General features: G+C 49.9%; 8 protein-coding genes across 8 annotated transcripts; 4 read left to right on the top strand and 4 right to left on the bottom strand.

Moving 5' to 3' along the window:
* Window positions 1–948: 948 nt before the first annotated feature.
* On the bottom strand, window positions 949–1,299 carry COCMIDRAFT_57509 (uncharacterized protein; the record flags this gene model as incomplete). The annotated part of the gene is made up of 1 exon (XM_007694866.2): window positions 949–1,299. A coding segment is annotated over one exon (351 nt), but the record flags the coding sequence as incomplete, so codon positions are not given.
* A 3,698-nt stretch (window positions 1,300–4,997) lies between these two features.
* On the top strand, window positions 4,998–5,688 carry COCMIDRAFT_30635 (uncharacterized protein; the record flags this gene model as incomplete). Its single annotated transcript, XM_007694865.1, has 2 exons — window positions 4,998–5,085; window positions 5,354–5,688. The coding sequence occupies 2 exons, from the start codon at window positions 4,998–5,000 to the stop codon at window positions 5,686–5,688; spliced, it is 423 nt and encodes a 140-aa protein (XP_007693055.1).
* Window positions 5,689–5,895: 207 nt separating this feature from the next.
* Window positions 5,896–6,078, top strand: COCMIDRAFT_108850 (uncharacterized protein; the record flags this gene model as incomplete). Its single annotated transcript, XM_007694864.1, has 1 exon — window positions 5,896–6,078. The coding sequence occupies one exon, from the start codon at window positions 5,896–5,898 to the stop codon at window positions 6,076–6,078; it is 183 nt and encodes a 60-aa protein (XP_007693054.1).
* A 1,464-nt stretch (window positions 6,079–7,542) lies between these two features.
* On the bottom strand, window positions 7,543–9,623 carry COCMIDRAFT_9698 (uncharacterized protein; the record flags this gene model as incomplete). The annotated part of the gene is made up of 3 exons (XM_007694863.1): window positions 7,543–9,223; window positions 9,278–9,300; window positions 9,348–9,623. The coding sequence occupies 3 exons, from the start codon at window positions 9,621–9,623 to the stop codon at window positions 7,543–7,545; spliced, it is 1,980 nt and encodes a 659-aa protein (XP_007693053.1).
* A 200-nt stretch (window positions 9,624–9,823) lies between these two features.
* Window positions 9,824–10,691, top strand: COCMIDRAFT_108836 (uncharacterized protein; the record flags this gene model as incomplete). Its single annotated transcript, XM_007694862.1, has 3 exons — window positions 9,824–9,923; window positions 9,978–10,464; window positions 10,526–10,691. The coding sequence occupies 3 exons, from the start codon at window positions 9,824–9,826 to the stop codon at window positions 10,689–10,691; spliced, it is 753 nt and encodes a 250-aa protein (XP_007693052.1).
* A 259-nt stretch (window positions 10,692–10,950) lies between these two features.
* Window positions 10,951–12,364, top strand: COCMIDRAFT_30632 (uncharacterized protein; the record flags this gene model as incomplete). The annotated part of the gene is made up of 2 exons (XM_007694861.1): window positions 10,951–11,835; window positions 11,939–12,364. 2 exons carry the CDS (start codon window positions 10,951–10,953, stop codon window positions 12,362–12,364), a joined length of 1,311 nt encoding a protein of 436 aa, XP_007693051.1.
* Window positions 12,365–12,563: 199 nt separating this feature from the next.
* On the bottom strand, window positions 12,564–13,031 carry COCMIDRAFT_108848 (uncharacterized protein; the record flags this gene model as incomplete). The annotated part of the gene is made up of 1 exon (XM_007694860.1): window positions 12,564–13,031. One exon carries the CDS (start codon window positions 13,029–13,031, stop codon window positions 12,564–12,566), a length of 468 nt encoding a protein of 155 aa, XP_007693050.1.
* Window positions 13,032–13,457: 426 nt separating this feature from the next.
* On the bottom strand, window positions 13,458–14,525 carry COCMIDRAFT_108826 (uncharacterized protein; the record flags this gene model as incomplete). Its single annotated transcript, XM_007694859.1, has 1 exon — window positions 13,458–14,525. The coding sequence occupies one exon, from the start codon at window positions 14,523–14,525 to the stop codon at window positions 13,458–13,460; it is 1,068 nt and encodes a 355-aa protein (XP_007693049.1).
* Window positions 14,526–14,817: the final 292 nt, after the last annotated feature.

The following is a 14,817-nucleotide window of genomic DNA, read 5'->3' as shown; positions in this document are numbered from 1 at the left end:
ATAGCGACGAGTCTATTAAATAATATCTTATTCTACTTAATAATAAAAATAGTGGTAGTGTTGCGTAATACTATTACGAAGGTGAGGTACTAGGATTTTGTGGGGCGCACACTGGGGTGGGGCGCACACTGGTGATACACGTTATACGAAAAAAAAGAACGTCCCCTCGACATAGGGCTGTGCACGGTCACGTTCCCCTCTGTTCGCGTCAGGCCTGCACGTAACCTACAATCCCCCGAACCACAAGATGCTTCAAAGGAACGCCCATAGAGGCGTCACGCGATATACTGCACGTTTCTGTATCTTTGAATCGGACGACTATTCATGCAGTACAACACCTCACACGCACGGCCAACAACAGCATCAGAAACAAGTGAATCATAGTAGACGGGACAAGTCTTATCCATTTTCTCTAAATCCTCCATCTCTTGCCGCTCCTGTCGCACTACCACCACAAAGTGGTTGTTGCGACAAACCTAGCTCCCATCCCATGCTTCAAAAAGGTATATGTACAAATCAAAAAGGGTTTTTTCCCTTCCAACACCAACGCTGGACAAAGACACGTCAATGCGTGTTAAGCAGATATACAAAAAAAGAAGCTCAAACTAACGAAACCCCGGAACAGGCAAACTCCGGTCTGAGGGTCAAAGGTTTCTACAGGTATGAACAAAGGAAAAATGCCGCAGTGACGGTATCAAGTTGTACAGCTCAGCTGCACAGTACGTGTTGGGTGAGTATGGGCGAGAATGGAAACTCGCAATCCGACGTGTTGCTTGGCCTTTAGCGCGACTGTCGCTTGGATTAGGATGCGCATCCTGGCTGCCACAGTTCGTTTTGTGTGGTGTAGCTCGGTGAATTGCGATTCCGCCGTGTCGTTGTTGTTTCAAAAATACGGCCGGGTTGACCATGAAAAGAACCGTTGGGGTGTCGGTTCGCCTTCTTCTTTGTCTAGTACTCGGTCCAATGGCACTTGTCGCCAACCTTTTCAAACTCCAGACTCCGGTTCATACGTCGCCTGGCGCGCTCTTCGCGGCCAAGGCAGGAGAAAAGTCGCGCGAGACCGCTGCGCTTTCGCGGCTCGAGGCCCGCGTAGGGGTTCTCTTTGCTCATCGAGCTGGTGGTAGAGATTGGACTTAGAGGAATGGTAGCATCGGCGAAGATGTCGACCCTCTTTGGTGTTTGCTTCTCCGATGTGCTCGAGTATGGCGACGATGTTTGCGACACTGACGCAGGAAATGATGTGTCGAGTGGAGACAAGAGTTCCATCTGACGGTTGGCTCGTGGAGAGCTGGGAAGACCGCTGGAAGGGTAGGAAGACATGGCGATGGAAGTAGTAGTAGCAGTAGTAATAAAGAAAGTTTAGTGGTTTATTGTTGCAAGTGTATGTGCGTGTGTGTGTGTGTGTGTGTGTGTGTGTGTGTCTGTGTATGTTGCCTGGAAGGAAAGATCGTGTGGATATATACAATTGAATCCGGGGCTTAATCGGCCGTTGGAAGAATGAAAATCAAGCCGTTGTTGGAGAACGTTGTTTGAACAATAAAGCAACCAAGGGGGGGCATATGTGTTTATGCCGATCAAGCACCTACCGCGTCCGCCGCGCAATTCCATCTCACCCAGGGGGTTGTTGCATGGTTTCTCTACGCCACGGTTCAACGCCAGGGGGGCGCGGAGGCTGGAATATCCGCGATTAGAGTTTACGTCTTTGGCCGCCGCACATCTGCTTCAAGGCAATACAAATATCCGTAGTTTCACACGTCTCTTGCTGTATGATATTTGTCTTGATATCGCGGCTCTTGTCCAGCCGCGGCCTTGTGGTTGCAGAAGATGGCAACAGACGCGCTGCAAAGCGGCGTATAGGAAGGGCGAAGCTGTCGCAGCATCTTCTGAAACTACGCCGTCTCCTTGTGGCAAGGCTAGGCCTTACTTGCTGGCTACTAAGCACCAAACCGCCCCTGTACCCGTGAGAGAGTCAGTCGTAATGTTCCTGGCAAACGAGGCACCAGGGTCATCCCATTGGTCTTTTGCGTTTGTTTTTCGGTCCTGCACTCCTTGAAACGCCATCAACGTCGCATGAGTATTGGTGAGAAACAAAAGGGCGGCCCGCTCGTCACGGGATAATTAGGGCCTTGCCTTGTTGTATTTGCTGCCTTTGCCAAAAAGACCATATCTCCGCCCTTCATGCAAAGAGCTGCAGGATTCGTGTCTGTGCATGCTACACCACATTTAGGATTTTACGCCTGACATCCAACTACTTGTGCATCTGTACATTCGCCACTTTTGCGAGCATGGTGTGGTATATCTCTTGTGTGAAATCGCCATCAAAACGCAACGCGACTTGGTCAGACACTATCAATAGGCCCGTTTGTATCCCACCAAGTGCTGACGGCCTCAGGCCGTGCTTCATAGTTGGTGCAAAGTATCAGTGTCGTCTGCTCGCCTCAGCGCCTCCCTAAAATTCGGCAGTCTCCCGTCGAGCTTATCTTGAAAGGTGTGCCGCTGTGTTGGCTGAGCGGGAGGTGTGCGATCTGGGCGGTCTTGGAGTGGGTCGCCGCATGAATGTCCAAATGAAGAAGCTTGCTTCGACAATGCCACCTATAAGTGAGATCCCATCGCGTATCTTGAAACAAATTAGTAGACTCTATGTTCAGGTTTAATAGCAGCCTTGTATGTGTGGCACTGCGAAAGCAATCGTGTCAAGTAAATTCGCAATTGAGCGCACTCAGTAATGATGTGTGTTGGTTGGTGGTTTAGCTCGTAGCAAATGCTGACTGGCGTGTCAACCAAAACCATTGGTGCGCCCTTGCAGTTTGTACACGGAGACAAAAGTGCATGGTATTTTCCTCTCGTCTCAAAATATCGTATAGAGAAAGAACAAATAAGATGTATTCAAAATTGTGGAGAGATGTCGGTGATGTCACGCTCAGTTTCGCTGGGCCCACGCCAACGCTGCTCCGCCCCGCCCAAAGATACAAGCTAGAACGGGCTTAGAAATCATCGGTTTCATGCCCTGAAAGAACTCTTGGTAAAGTCGCATAAATTAACATATCTGATCGGTTTATTATTCGGCGAATCTGTTATATTTACAGCAAGTGACAAGCCTAACTGTGGAGAATGCGTGCCATGTATACGCCCGTATATGGGGATGATTGCGGGGAGCCAAGCCAACCTGCCTGAGGCTACGTACCACCACAACCATCGTCTCGATGATAAAAATAAGACTGAACCTCGAAACAAACAAAGGCATTGTGCATTGCCACAGCCAAGTAGCGTAGTAAACAATGCGCACACTTTCGCATATCGCAACCCCAATATTCTGGTCAGATTTTCTAAATTTATACATAGAGTGTACAGGTTAGTTACGCATATCCGCAATTGCGTAAACAGCATGATGCTCTACTAATCAAAGAATCTCAGCGTCAGCCTTAGGATGGTATTTTCAGTTTTTGGTGTTTTATTCAGACAATGTTTCTTTGGTTTTCAAGAGCTTCATCTGCATATTTGATAATGTTACTCGAAGCGCGACATTGAACGATTTTGGATTTTTTTTATATTTGATCATGTCCAAGAAACCAAAACAAAGATGGCAGATGATTTCGCATTCGTACCAACACAAGGTAGTAAGAATCGACTATTCGGACGATTGAAGCGTTACGATGTTAATTCCACTCCATTACCACTGTCGTCATCATGACCACCAAGCCACTAGCCACTTCCTTCTGTCATGACGCTACTCCCCGCGAAAATGCAATTTTTAGTACCCGAATTACCCGCTTTATTACTCGCTTATGTACATTCGCGTGTAACTCAAACGAAAAAAAGGAAACAGGGAAAAAACTTGGCAACATCCAAGGGCCTAGATTCTTGAGCAAAAGCAAAAATAAAGTTGGCACTGTGTTCGATACCCAGGGCGGCGAGAGGGCGGAAATTGCTTGATTGGGGAAGAATGACGATGGATGATGATGGGTATGGGTCTTGGTATGGAAAGAACTTTGGATTCGAGTCGTCATAGTAGTAGAATCGGCCGATTTCATCGGATACGCCACCTTTTCACATGATCAGTCAAATCAAGAGTTGCTATCTTTGGTACAATTCTTTACTTTGTGGAAGTCATGAACAAGAAAACTTTATTAGAATGCTTGCCAGTTCCTAATGTTACGCTATTGGCTACGGAAAACTACATGCTTACAGACTGTGCTTCTACTATCCAATCTACTGAAGCTTATCGAGATTGACGTAAGACCATAATGTTGCGCGATCGGCATACTATCTTATTGCCAGTGCATGATATGTTAAAACTCATACTTCCTTAATAGAGATGCTGCTATGTAGTTGAGTCTACCGTACTTGCTTCTCTGGGTAGAAAACTCTAGTTCTATTGAACTTCCTAGCCAAAGTCAAGATGCCATACCATCTTCCCGCAGGTAGCCCGTGGCTATCCTATATTCGTTCCCGGGGCTTACACTGCAAGCCACAGTGATGGAGTATACTTCCCGCAGTTCCGTGCCTGAGTCAGCGGCACTTACTCCGGATATTAGAGCTGATGTTTTGATGGCTCAAGTTAGAGAACAGGATTCTTTCCTAGATTATGGCGGTTCAACCACGAGAGGCTGAACAAAGTTGATGAATCCTGTTGATGTATAAAAAAAAGCGTCGCAACCAAGAAAAGAGCTTTTGCGTGCTATGACGAAGAGTTTTATCTAGTCATAACCACATACTAGCCAAAAGACCATCATGCCGTATTGCATTACGACCTTCGATCTCTTACTGTACTACTAAAAGCTGAGTGTACCTTTCCGAACAAATCCGCCCACGAGAACGTCGCTTGTGACCTTGATTTCCACGCGCGAAAACAACCATATGATGTAGCCCCAAAGAAAACTCCAAAGACCTTGGATTCTGAAACTGCTTTGAAAGCTGTGATGTGAACTATGAACACCGCACCTACTTGCCCCATGTGCTTCTAGAGTACCTTAAGAGAGAGGGGTGGGTTGGTGTAAATGCCGAAAGATGTGACGTGGGAGGAGGAAGAAGAAGAAGAAGAAGAAGTAACGATGTCCCTGTATATAGATCAGATCTCGGTGTATTGTAAGATCAGCAACCCACCTCCACGATCGAACCTTACATCTGAGGCGAGTGGCCTCTTGCGACTGTTCAGCCTTGCCATCACCTACCTTTGGACGGATATTTAAACCACCCCATTCCTCTGCCATATTCTTCACACTCCAGCACTGCTTCGCTCCAGTACCTCTTGAGATCTCCAAGTCACCACCACTATACATTTCGACACAAGGATTGAACAAGTAAGACCAAGCTATTCTCTCCTTCTCGATCTAGCCACTAACCACATCACCAGTGCATTTCCTCACCGGACTCCTCGCAGCCGCAGCTTGCATCAGCAGCGTAGCTGCCGCCCCACAAGCTCACCAAACGTGTACCTATACCTACCGACTCCAGGAACTCGCACGCCTCCCCGGAGGATACGGCAAAGACTGGAAAAATGTGCAGTCCGGTCTCTGCGGCAAGTTCGGTGGTGGATGGGATTCAAACTCTGGCTTTTGTTCCATTTCGAAATCCTTGTCGGACAAGATTTTTCATTTTGACGTCAAGCCTGATCCTGAAAAGCAGGGTCTCAAGCCTATTACAGTGAGAGCCAAGTATCTCGATGTGTTTCCCCCAAGCTGTAAATGAGAAGGCGAGGGGCAGGTGGATTTTATGGGTGAAGATGGGTCAAGTTAGAGGGGGGAGGAGGTGGTGGGGGAAGGATTGTATATAAGGAAAATGGTTTGGTATGGTTGGCTTGTACTCCAGATCTTCTCAGCAAATTGCAAACATCTCTGCTTTCTTTCGAACTTCATTCACCTTGGTTTACTTTGAAAGATGTCATTTTTGAACATCATGGTGAAAAAAAATAATAGCAATGTAGAGGAGCCTTCTTGGACTTTCAGAGATCTTATTCGGCACTCGCCTAATAATAGAGCGCAGTCATCCCTGCATACATCAGCTGATGATAAAGTTCAGAGTAGTAAGACAGTAATCAACAAGCCGGACCACTCCGATTCAGCGAGGGAAAAAAGTTAATATGAAAGAGAATGCGTCATTTGATTCCCTTACATCCCACAAGTTCTTCGTTCATAGCGACTCCCTGAACAATCGTGTTGGGCACGCAATTGACACAAATTATATGCTCTACAAGTATATTTAATTGTCTTGCTTACCCTAAACCCGCAATCAACTGTGCAAATCGTGGGTGTTCTAAACATCTTCATCGTGTCTTGCGTCAGCCATTTGAGCAAACGTTTCATATTTCTTTTACTAAGCCATTGTAGACAAACCAGTTCCTCGCCACCATTTAGAAATCTTGAATGCATGCATGAGAATATGGTGCCGGACCCCGGATAAGCTTGGATAATGTTGTGAACTCAGGCCTTGCACAGTCTACACATTTCTGAACGGTATCCCAATCAAGAAGACATGTGAGCCTACCCTTACTACCCAAAATTACTGGGCGGCAGGAATTTTCAGTCCAAAGCAAACTTGAAGCTACAAGAACAGGACGCTAAGTAAAAAAAATTGACCTTGTTCAGTCAAAGCACGCAAGCAACAAATTCCTTGTAAACATTGAGAACTTGGTCACACAAAAAGCAAAGCGCCTAGTGTAATGCAGAGAATCTCGACCTCTATTCTATTAGCTGAGGCGTTCACTTGATTTTAAAATCAATCCAGTCGGCGTCTATTTTGGATGAAAAAAAAGGCAACTTCATACTCGCCTAGAATGCCCGTTCTTTGTCCACTGGGACTGAGATAAGGGCATAAGCAACTAGGACCTCAGGATCTGACAACCAGATCAATCAACACTGACAACAGCACTTTTCTGAGGTAACACATGTATACAGCAAAAGACCTGCCCCCTCTCCGGCGCCGTTTACGAGCTATCGGCGTCAGCACAAGTACGCCGAAAAGGAAAAGCCTGGTTAGCATGTACTATAATAACCTATCACCCGCTTACTAATGACAGAAGGAAATCTTTATCTTTGGCTATGAACCTTTGTATGAGCTGAAGCGTACGTGGTGAAAGATAAAAAAATAGCCAAAGTGGAAAAGCAACGAGGTACAAACTGAAGATTTTGAATACCTCGGCACTCGTGTATTTATTATTGTAACCAAGCCACGCTATGCTGTGCGCAAAAAAGATTAGTTTACAATGATGCAGTTTCCCGGTCTCTTTTTCGCCAACCGAGTGGTTCTCGATTCTTTTTTCCTTTCCTCCTGATGGAGATTGTATCCCTGTGAGCGACTCCCCACAAGCGACTCCCCACAGAACCAGCACCCTGGCGGCGGATCACGTCACAAAATCGATCTGAAACACCTGGTGGGGAGCTGGCCCAAGTGTGGTGGTGGGTCAATACGACCTGACGAAGGTTACTTGCTCAAGAACATGGTCTGAGCTCTGGCTCGTCGATGACGATGGATCTTTGGTTCTTCGACACCAAGTCTCTTGGTCGTAAACAAAAAAGTTTTGAAACTGAGCATGTCCAAATGTCCTCATCCTGGTTGTGCGTTGGCTATACCTGCTTGGTAAGCGCCAGCAAAATCAAGCTGACCCAGTTGTCCGTTGATTTGGTCAATCTCCCTGTTCAAATCGTCCAAGTTCTGCACCAGACTTGACACTTCGTCAAATCTACGATGTTTGGTGGCGTCAGAGACCATCTCTGATACCATGAACTTCTGTTCTTCAAGCACAATCAATCGTTCTCTGAGCTCTTTCTCCTCTGACTCCATGGCTGATACTTCGCTGCTACTAACGACACTACCGGTAGAGCGGTCGTTGTACTTGATCGAGGCCAAGGCGCTGCCTCCGTTTGGACGTCCTTGAGGAGCGGCGTGTTTGAGAATCTTGGGAAGTGACCTTAAGGGTAGCATGTGCAGGCTCAGGAAGCTGTAGGCTTGTTGATATACGGCCCTTTGTAGTTTTTGCTGCGTGGGGGAGTCGGTCGGCAGGTCGCGTATCCGTTTAGCGGCAACATCAAACTGAGCAAATCCGTCCATAAGCCTTTTGCGGACCTTTGTAGCATCGGTCAGTTGCTGGGGTGTAGGTGACTTGTCTGGATCCTGTAGCGCTTGCAGAAGCTTATGGAAACGAGGGAGAAGCAGCCGAATTCCCCTTTCGAACTGGGCAAGGTTTTCGTATGCGCGCTGGTCCTTGGGCTTGTTGGCGAGTTCTCGCTCAAAGTCGCTTCTAGCAAACAAAGTGTGTTGGCAGTCCTTGCACATGCGCACGTCAATGCTCACCTGCCCTCCCTCTTTTTCTATATTTTGAACACCAGACGAGGCAACATTCAAGCCAACCTGTGTTGAACACGCAGTCTTGGGATCGCTACAGACGACGCGACCGCACATGCGACAGTGCGATCGTCTAAATGTATATGTCGAAAACTCCTGCTGGCAAAAGGGGCAGTTTGAGACTTTTGCGTCTTCTTCCCAGGTAATGATGGACTGCTCGAGAGCCTTGCGCTGATTCTTGGCGCTGGGCAGCGCGAACCAGCTGCCTGAGGCGGGAGTGTCGTCTAACGGCGGCGGGTTTGCGAGGAGCTGTGTAAGTTTGGTTAGGCGCTTCTCTAGACGGCTGACCTCCATGCGCTCCCTGTCTACGTGTTTTTGTCTGATCTTTGCGAACTCGTCGAAATGATTGCGCTCCAGGCCGCGGTGGTCATTGTATCCAGCTCTTGACTTGTAGCATGTCTCGCAGACACGGCACCAGATGCCTCGCACGGGGTCATGTTTGGCCTGGCGCGACAATTTCATCTGATACATAGTGTGCTCTTCGCAGAACAATCTACCACATTGCCTGCAGTTGACGGCGGGCTGACCTCCGCCGAGGGTCATTGGCGAGGCTGTAATGGGGCGGGCGCAGAGGGGATCTGCGCAGACATCGCGGTATGCGGGTCTCTGCCAGTGCGCGCGGGTAACGTCCTCATCTGGGTCTCGGCGGACGGGGGCGGGCTCGTAGGCAGCGGCATGGGCGGTGGAGCTGGAGGCCGAGTGGGAGGCGTGGTGGGGGGTCTGGGGGGCGTCGTTGGACTCGAAGACATCGAGGCCTTTGAGTTTCTGGTTGAGGACAGCGAGGGGCTGGAACTTCTTGGCCTTGTGCATTTGCGCCTCGAACCAATTCTTGACCTCGTCCTGCTCCTCGACAACTAGGTTCTGGTGTGTGTCGTCGAGGTGTCTAGTAATTCATCGTCAGGGCTGATCGGATAGAGAGGCGGCATACGTCGAGTACCTGTTAAGCTGCAGCAGCGTGACCTGGACGGTTAGCTGGGCGTTTGGTGGGTCGGCGCTGGGGGATGTACCATTTCGTCGCTGCAGATGGGGCAGATGAGCCTGGTCGAGGCACTGGCTTGGGGCGAGGGCGTGCTGGCGGCGGCGAGCACTCTGCTGCCAATGTCATCTCTGGGCTCAGCCGTGGTGGCAGGGCTGTTGGACGTCTGGGAGCTCAGCGATACGGAGCTCTCAGAAGGCGAGAGGAGTAGGTTGGGAGTGGCCGTGATAGTCGTGGCGGCGGCGGGCGACAGGTTTCTCCCGCTCCCCAGCACGCGGCCGCCGCCCAAGGACCTGCGCGAGGCCATGATGGCGAGTGTTGAGGAGAGGCGCCGTCGGGGGGCATGTGGCGTTGAAGGCGGAGTGGGAGTGGAGTGGAGTGGAGTGATGAAGTGGAGTGTATGGCCACTGCGCGCTAGTAGGAGTAATGCATGCCTGCTCCGCCGTCATCCATCCCATCTCCGCGTTGCGCCCCGTCGTCTCCGCAACACCGCAACCGCACCGCATCATGAAAGGCCCTTACCCCGAGATCCAGGGCGGTGGCTCGCTGATCCTGGCCTGGCAGATCCGCAACAAACGCGTATTGGTCGTCGGCGGCGGCGAGGTGAGTGCTGTCATGTATTGACGACCTGCCAATCTATGTATTGACGATTGACACAAAGTCAAGGTTGCTGCTGGGCGCATCGTCAACGTTCTAAACGCCGACGCCAAAATCACCGTCGTCTCCCCCCGCGAAGGCCTCAACGACGAGGTCGCCTATCGCATCGACCAGGGCCAAGTCGATTATGTCGACCGCAAGTTCGAGCCCTCGGATCTCGACGGTGTTGACATGGTCTTGACTGCCGTGGATGACCCAGAAGCCTCGTCGCAGATCTACAAGCTGTGCAAGGAGAGGCGCATAGCTGCAAACATTGCAGACGTCCCTCCTGAATGTGACTTTTACTTTGGCAGCGTCCACCGCGACGGGCCTCTGCAAATCATGGTCAGCACCAATGGCAACGGGCCCAAGCTCGCAAACATTGTTAGGAGACAGATCGCCGCCGGCCTCCCTCACAACATTGGCAATGCCGTCCAGAGAGTCGGCATGCTGCGAAAGAAGCTCAGAAAGGTTGCGCCTGCTATAGAAGAAGGCCCTAAGCGCATGCAGTGGTACGTGACTTGACCTGCCTGACCCCCAGTCCGTCTTTTTGCTTACCCAGTCCCGTTACAGGATGTCCAAAGTCTGCGAGCAATACTCACTTGACGACCTCTGCGCTATGACCGAAGAGGATATGGAGATGCTGTTGGGCTTCTACAAACCAGGCACTGTTCCCTCGCTCGAAGCAGTCCGCCTACAAGAGCCAGACGGAGCCTACGATGGACCTTTTCTGATATGATGGTATTCGGCACGGCGTTTGGTAGACAGTGGTAGGTGCACATACGGGTTGCGGCAACGCTATTCTCATATTCTTGTATATCAATTGTAGAGTGTCTGGTACTAAGGATTATTTTCCCCCAAATTACTCCATCACCAAAGTCACCACCAATCAGGCCGGATTGGTCCGTGCACCGCACACCCAACTTTGCTCTTCGCATGTCTCACATGCTCGACTCCATTACTGCACTCACTGGCACATTTACCTATCCCCAGTACCAATGCTCCTCGAGCAACGGCCCCCGTATGATACGGTCGACTTCAAAGCGCTTGCCAAAACCGACAATGACTTTAAGCAGATATGGCAGCGCGCCTCAGGCAAGCTCGACTTTCAAGATCCACACACTGTTCAAGCCTTATCCAAAGCAATTCTGAAATCAGACTTTGGCCTTGAGCTTGACGTTCCGAATGACCGCCTCTGCCCACCAATACCGAATCGCTGGAACTATGTCGCCTGGATACAAGGCCTGGTCGACTCTACAACTTCAGACTACTCAAACAAATATGACCCCAACCGCCACGTACAGGGACTAGATATAGGAACTGGCGCATCTGCCATATACACCATGCTATGTCTGCGATCGCGCCCAAATTGGTCCATGTGCGCTACCGACATTGATAAAAAGAGTTTTGACTCAGCCGCCCGCAATCTTGCTCTCAACAACTTAATGACACGCACAAAGCTCCTTCAAACCACTGCTCTCACCCCTCTAATCCCACTGGTTGCCCTTGGAGTCACCCATCTTGACTTTACAATATGCAACCCACCCTTTTTCGCAAGCCCTTCTGAAATGCGATCCAGTCTCGCAGGTGAGGGCAAGAGCAGCAAACCCAACGCCATCTGTACCGGGTCTGAAAACGAAATGGTATCCCCCGGTGGCGATGTTCGTTTTGTGACTGCTATTGTCAACGAGAGTTTGGTGCTTCGAGAAAAGGTCCAATGGTATAGCAGTTTATTTGGTAAAATGGACAGTGCAAAAGCTATCATCCGCCTGTTAAAACAGCATGGAATTACTAACTGGGCCGTGGGCGTGATTGAGGCGGGAGCAAGCAGTACGAAGCGATGGATTGTAGCATGGAGTTTTGGGGATTTGCGACCGAGAAATGTATGTCTCTCCCCAACCTTTACTATACAACTATTACATCTTTCTTCTACCATTCATTCTATTGCAAAACCTACCAAAAAAGCTGATGCTAAACCTTCCACAGAGTCATGCCCGCATAGAAAAGATGGCAAACGAATATCTTCCTTTCCCAACAAGCTATCCCATCACCTTACCTCCCTCTATCGATCCCCAGCAAGCCAAAGACGCCATCACCGCTCAAATGGCTTCACTTGATCTTGTTAGCTGGAACTGGGACTCCTCCACGTGTATTGGCATCGGTGAGGCGGCGCAAAACGTGTGGAGTCGATCTTACAGACGCATGTACGAAAAAAGAGTGAGGGAAGGGAGTGGTGTTGATGAGATGCAAGGGACCGAAGAAGAGGGCGGAAGGAAGCAAGTTAAGCTGGCGTTTAGAATCAGGATTGTCGACTTGGCAAGGGAGGTGGTAGTGGAGTGGGTCAAGGGAAGGGACCAGGTCTTGTGGGAGAGCTTGTGTGGGCTTGTGCATAGGCATTTTAAGAAGACGTGAGGCACCGATACGGTGTAATTTGTCCCTTTATTTCACAATGCTTAGCACATATGGTGTCCATTCGTTCATTAATATCCTCAGCTAATTTCCGATGATCAACCTCTACTGACCTTCTACATCAACCAGGTCAAGTTCGAATGGAACCCTTCTCCCTAGACCACTTCAACCTACCCATTTCCCTCATCCCTCCTCCCACTCCTCAAACAATCGGCTCACTCCAAAACATATCCTTCCCCATCTCCTCCGCCATACCCTTAGCTACCGGCGCCACATCTCCCTCCCCCTTCCTCCCCCCACAAAGCGTAGTCTCCTGAGCCATATCTTCATTCCTTCCTTTTCCTCCACGTCTCATCACAGGGCCCCCACCCACTTCTCCCCTCGCAGCCCGATTAACCCGATGCAACATCCCACCATGCAAATCACCCTTCAACTCCTCGACGCGATCTACATCCTCTGTTGTAAACCGGAACGTCGTCCATTCGTGCACTTTGGCTTCTAGACCGGGTGGTGCGCGGCCTTGCGGAGTGATGACGGGGACTGCAGGATGGCGGTGGAGTAGGGCTGTGTCGCGATCGGAAGGTGCGGCGGTGTCGCGGTCGAAGCGGGTGGCGCCTAGGTCGTGGAGTTCGGTGGTGGGGGTGAAGGGCTTGGTGGTGTTGGAGGACATCTTTTGGGGGATGATGTTGGGTGAGTTGATGGATAGCCTCTCTTTCTTTGAGGATTCGAAGAGTTTGGTTTGGTTCGAGAGGTGTAGACGAAAGGAGATATATGATTAATGTGTGGGTGTGGAGCTGGGAGTTGGTGGAATAGGCGAGGAAAGAGCGGTTTGGTGAGTGAGTCTGAGTTGTTTGTTTGGACTTTACTGCGTTGTCATTGTTATAATAGGATGCGTTTTGGTAGGATGGGGTAAAGGCATGTTTCCATGGTCAGACCGGTGAGAGTAAAATGGGAACAATAGTCACATTGTTGGGGACAGTTGAAAAGTATCAATGAGAGAAAAGAGCACTGCATGTGATCTCAACACATGCTAACTAACAGATGTCGATACTGCTTCTTTACATAACCACTCGTAAATCAAGCCCATATATAGCACCTAAGCACACCCACCATGATTCTCCCCGTCCTCCCACTCTAGCGCCCTCCGCCACTCCTCAGCCCTCCGCAGCTGCATCCTCATATTCTCCACCACACCCGACTCCTCTCTCACCCACCTCTCATACCCTGCCCACTCCCCCTCACCCACCTTCTTCGCAGTCGCCACGCTCCTCCCCGCAGGACACGCATTGAATCCGCCTCCACCCTCCACCCATACCTGCAGCAGCCCCGAGCAAAAAATTTCCGCAATAGCAGCCTGGCCACTCCGAAACAGCAAAAAGATGACATATCCGTGCATGCTGAACTGCTGCTCGAACACCCCAATGCGATGCAGATAGCTGCATATGTCCTCGACCAGATTCATAATGTAGTTGGACGACTGCCGCAGCCTGTGCTGGCGGAGTCGACAGTGCGAGTGCCGCGAGTATCCGACTTCAGCGGGGGGATAGGGAAAAGGTGTGTTGCGCAGGGAAGCAGGGGTGTCGAGCCAGCGTTGGTGGGCGGCGGTACAGAAACGGTGGAGGGCTTCTGAGCGCTTTGCTGAGCGAGATTTGGTAGTTGTACTGTGAAGGTACTTGCGGTGGCCGTTGTTGGAGGAGTCCTGTGGCACGGGGGGATGCGTCATGTTGTCTATGTGCCATGGATGCTGTGAGACGATGTTCTCGGCCAGGTAGTCCCGCACCATGTTGCTGATGGTGAGGTACTGGTTCGGTGTTGGTGGTGTGCCCTGGGTGTCCGTTAGAAAGTGAGCGTAGATGGAAGGTTGGTAGTGGGCTCGGTCTGAGAGGGCTGTGTATTCGCTTTGGAGCTCTGAGTCGGTTAGAAGTTGAGAGGATAGATTCCCGGCTATGGCGGCTCTAAAGACTGGAGATGCTGAGGCGAGAATCAGTGCACATTCACGCATGTGTTGGATCATGTTCGTCGTGTCGATTACGGTGCTGTTTGTGTATTTGGGAAGCTCTTGCTCCAGCACTTCAGTAATCAGGGGTTGGTGATGGTGTGAGTAGAGAAGGTGGTTTCTTCTTTGCCTCTGGTCAGCGAGAGGTTCGACTCTTGTTTGTGGCATTTGGATAGATTGGTGATTGGGTCCTGGAATAAGAGTATTGGTTCTGGTTGTTTGCATTGAATGTGTATGGCTGGTTTGTCCAGTATTCAGAGACCTGCACAGTATGAAAGAGAGTGTTTACAACCTTTCAAGCATTGGGGAGTTTAATCAGCCATTATGTATACATTTTATCGTTACACAGATTGGAGATATGTGACAGTTCAAACGCTTTTTAACACATTTTATTCAAGAGGTAGCTTGGAGAAACAAAAATATTGAATAGAGGCTTCGGCATCTGCATAGATTTTGACCG

The sequence above is a fragment of the Bipolaris oryzae genome (genome assembly GCF_000523455.1).
Source record: "Bipolaris oryzae ATCC 44560 unplaced genomic scaffold scaffold_248, whole genome shotgun sequence".
NCBI lineage: Eukaryota > Fungi > Ascomycota > Dothideomycetes > Pleosporales > Pleosporaceae > Bipolaris > Bipolaris oryzae.
Note: the sequence above shows the minus strand (reverse complement) of the source record. Positions and strands in the feature narration are given on the sequence as shown.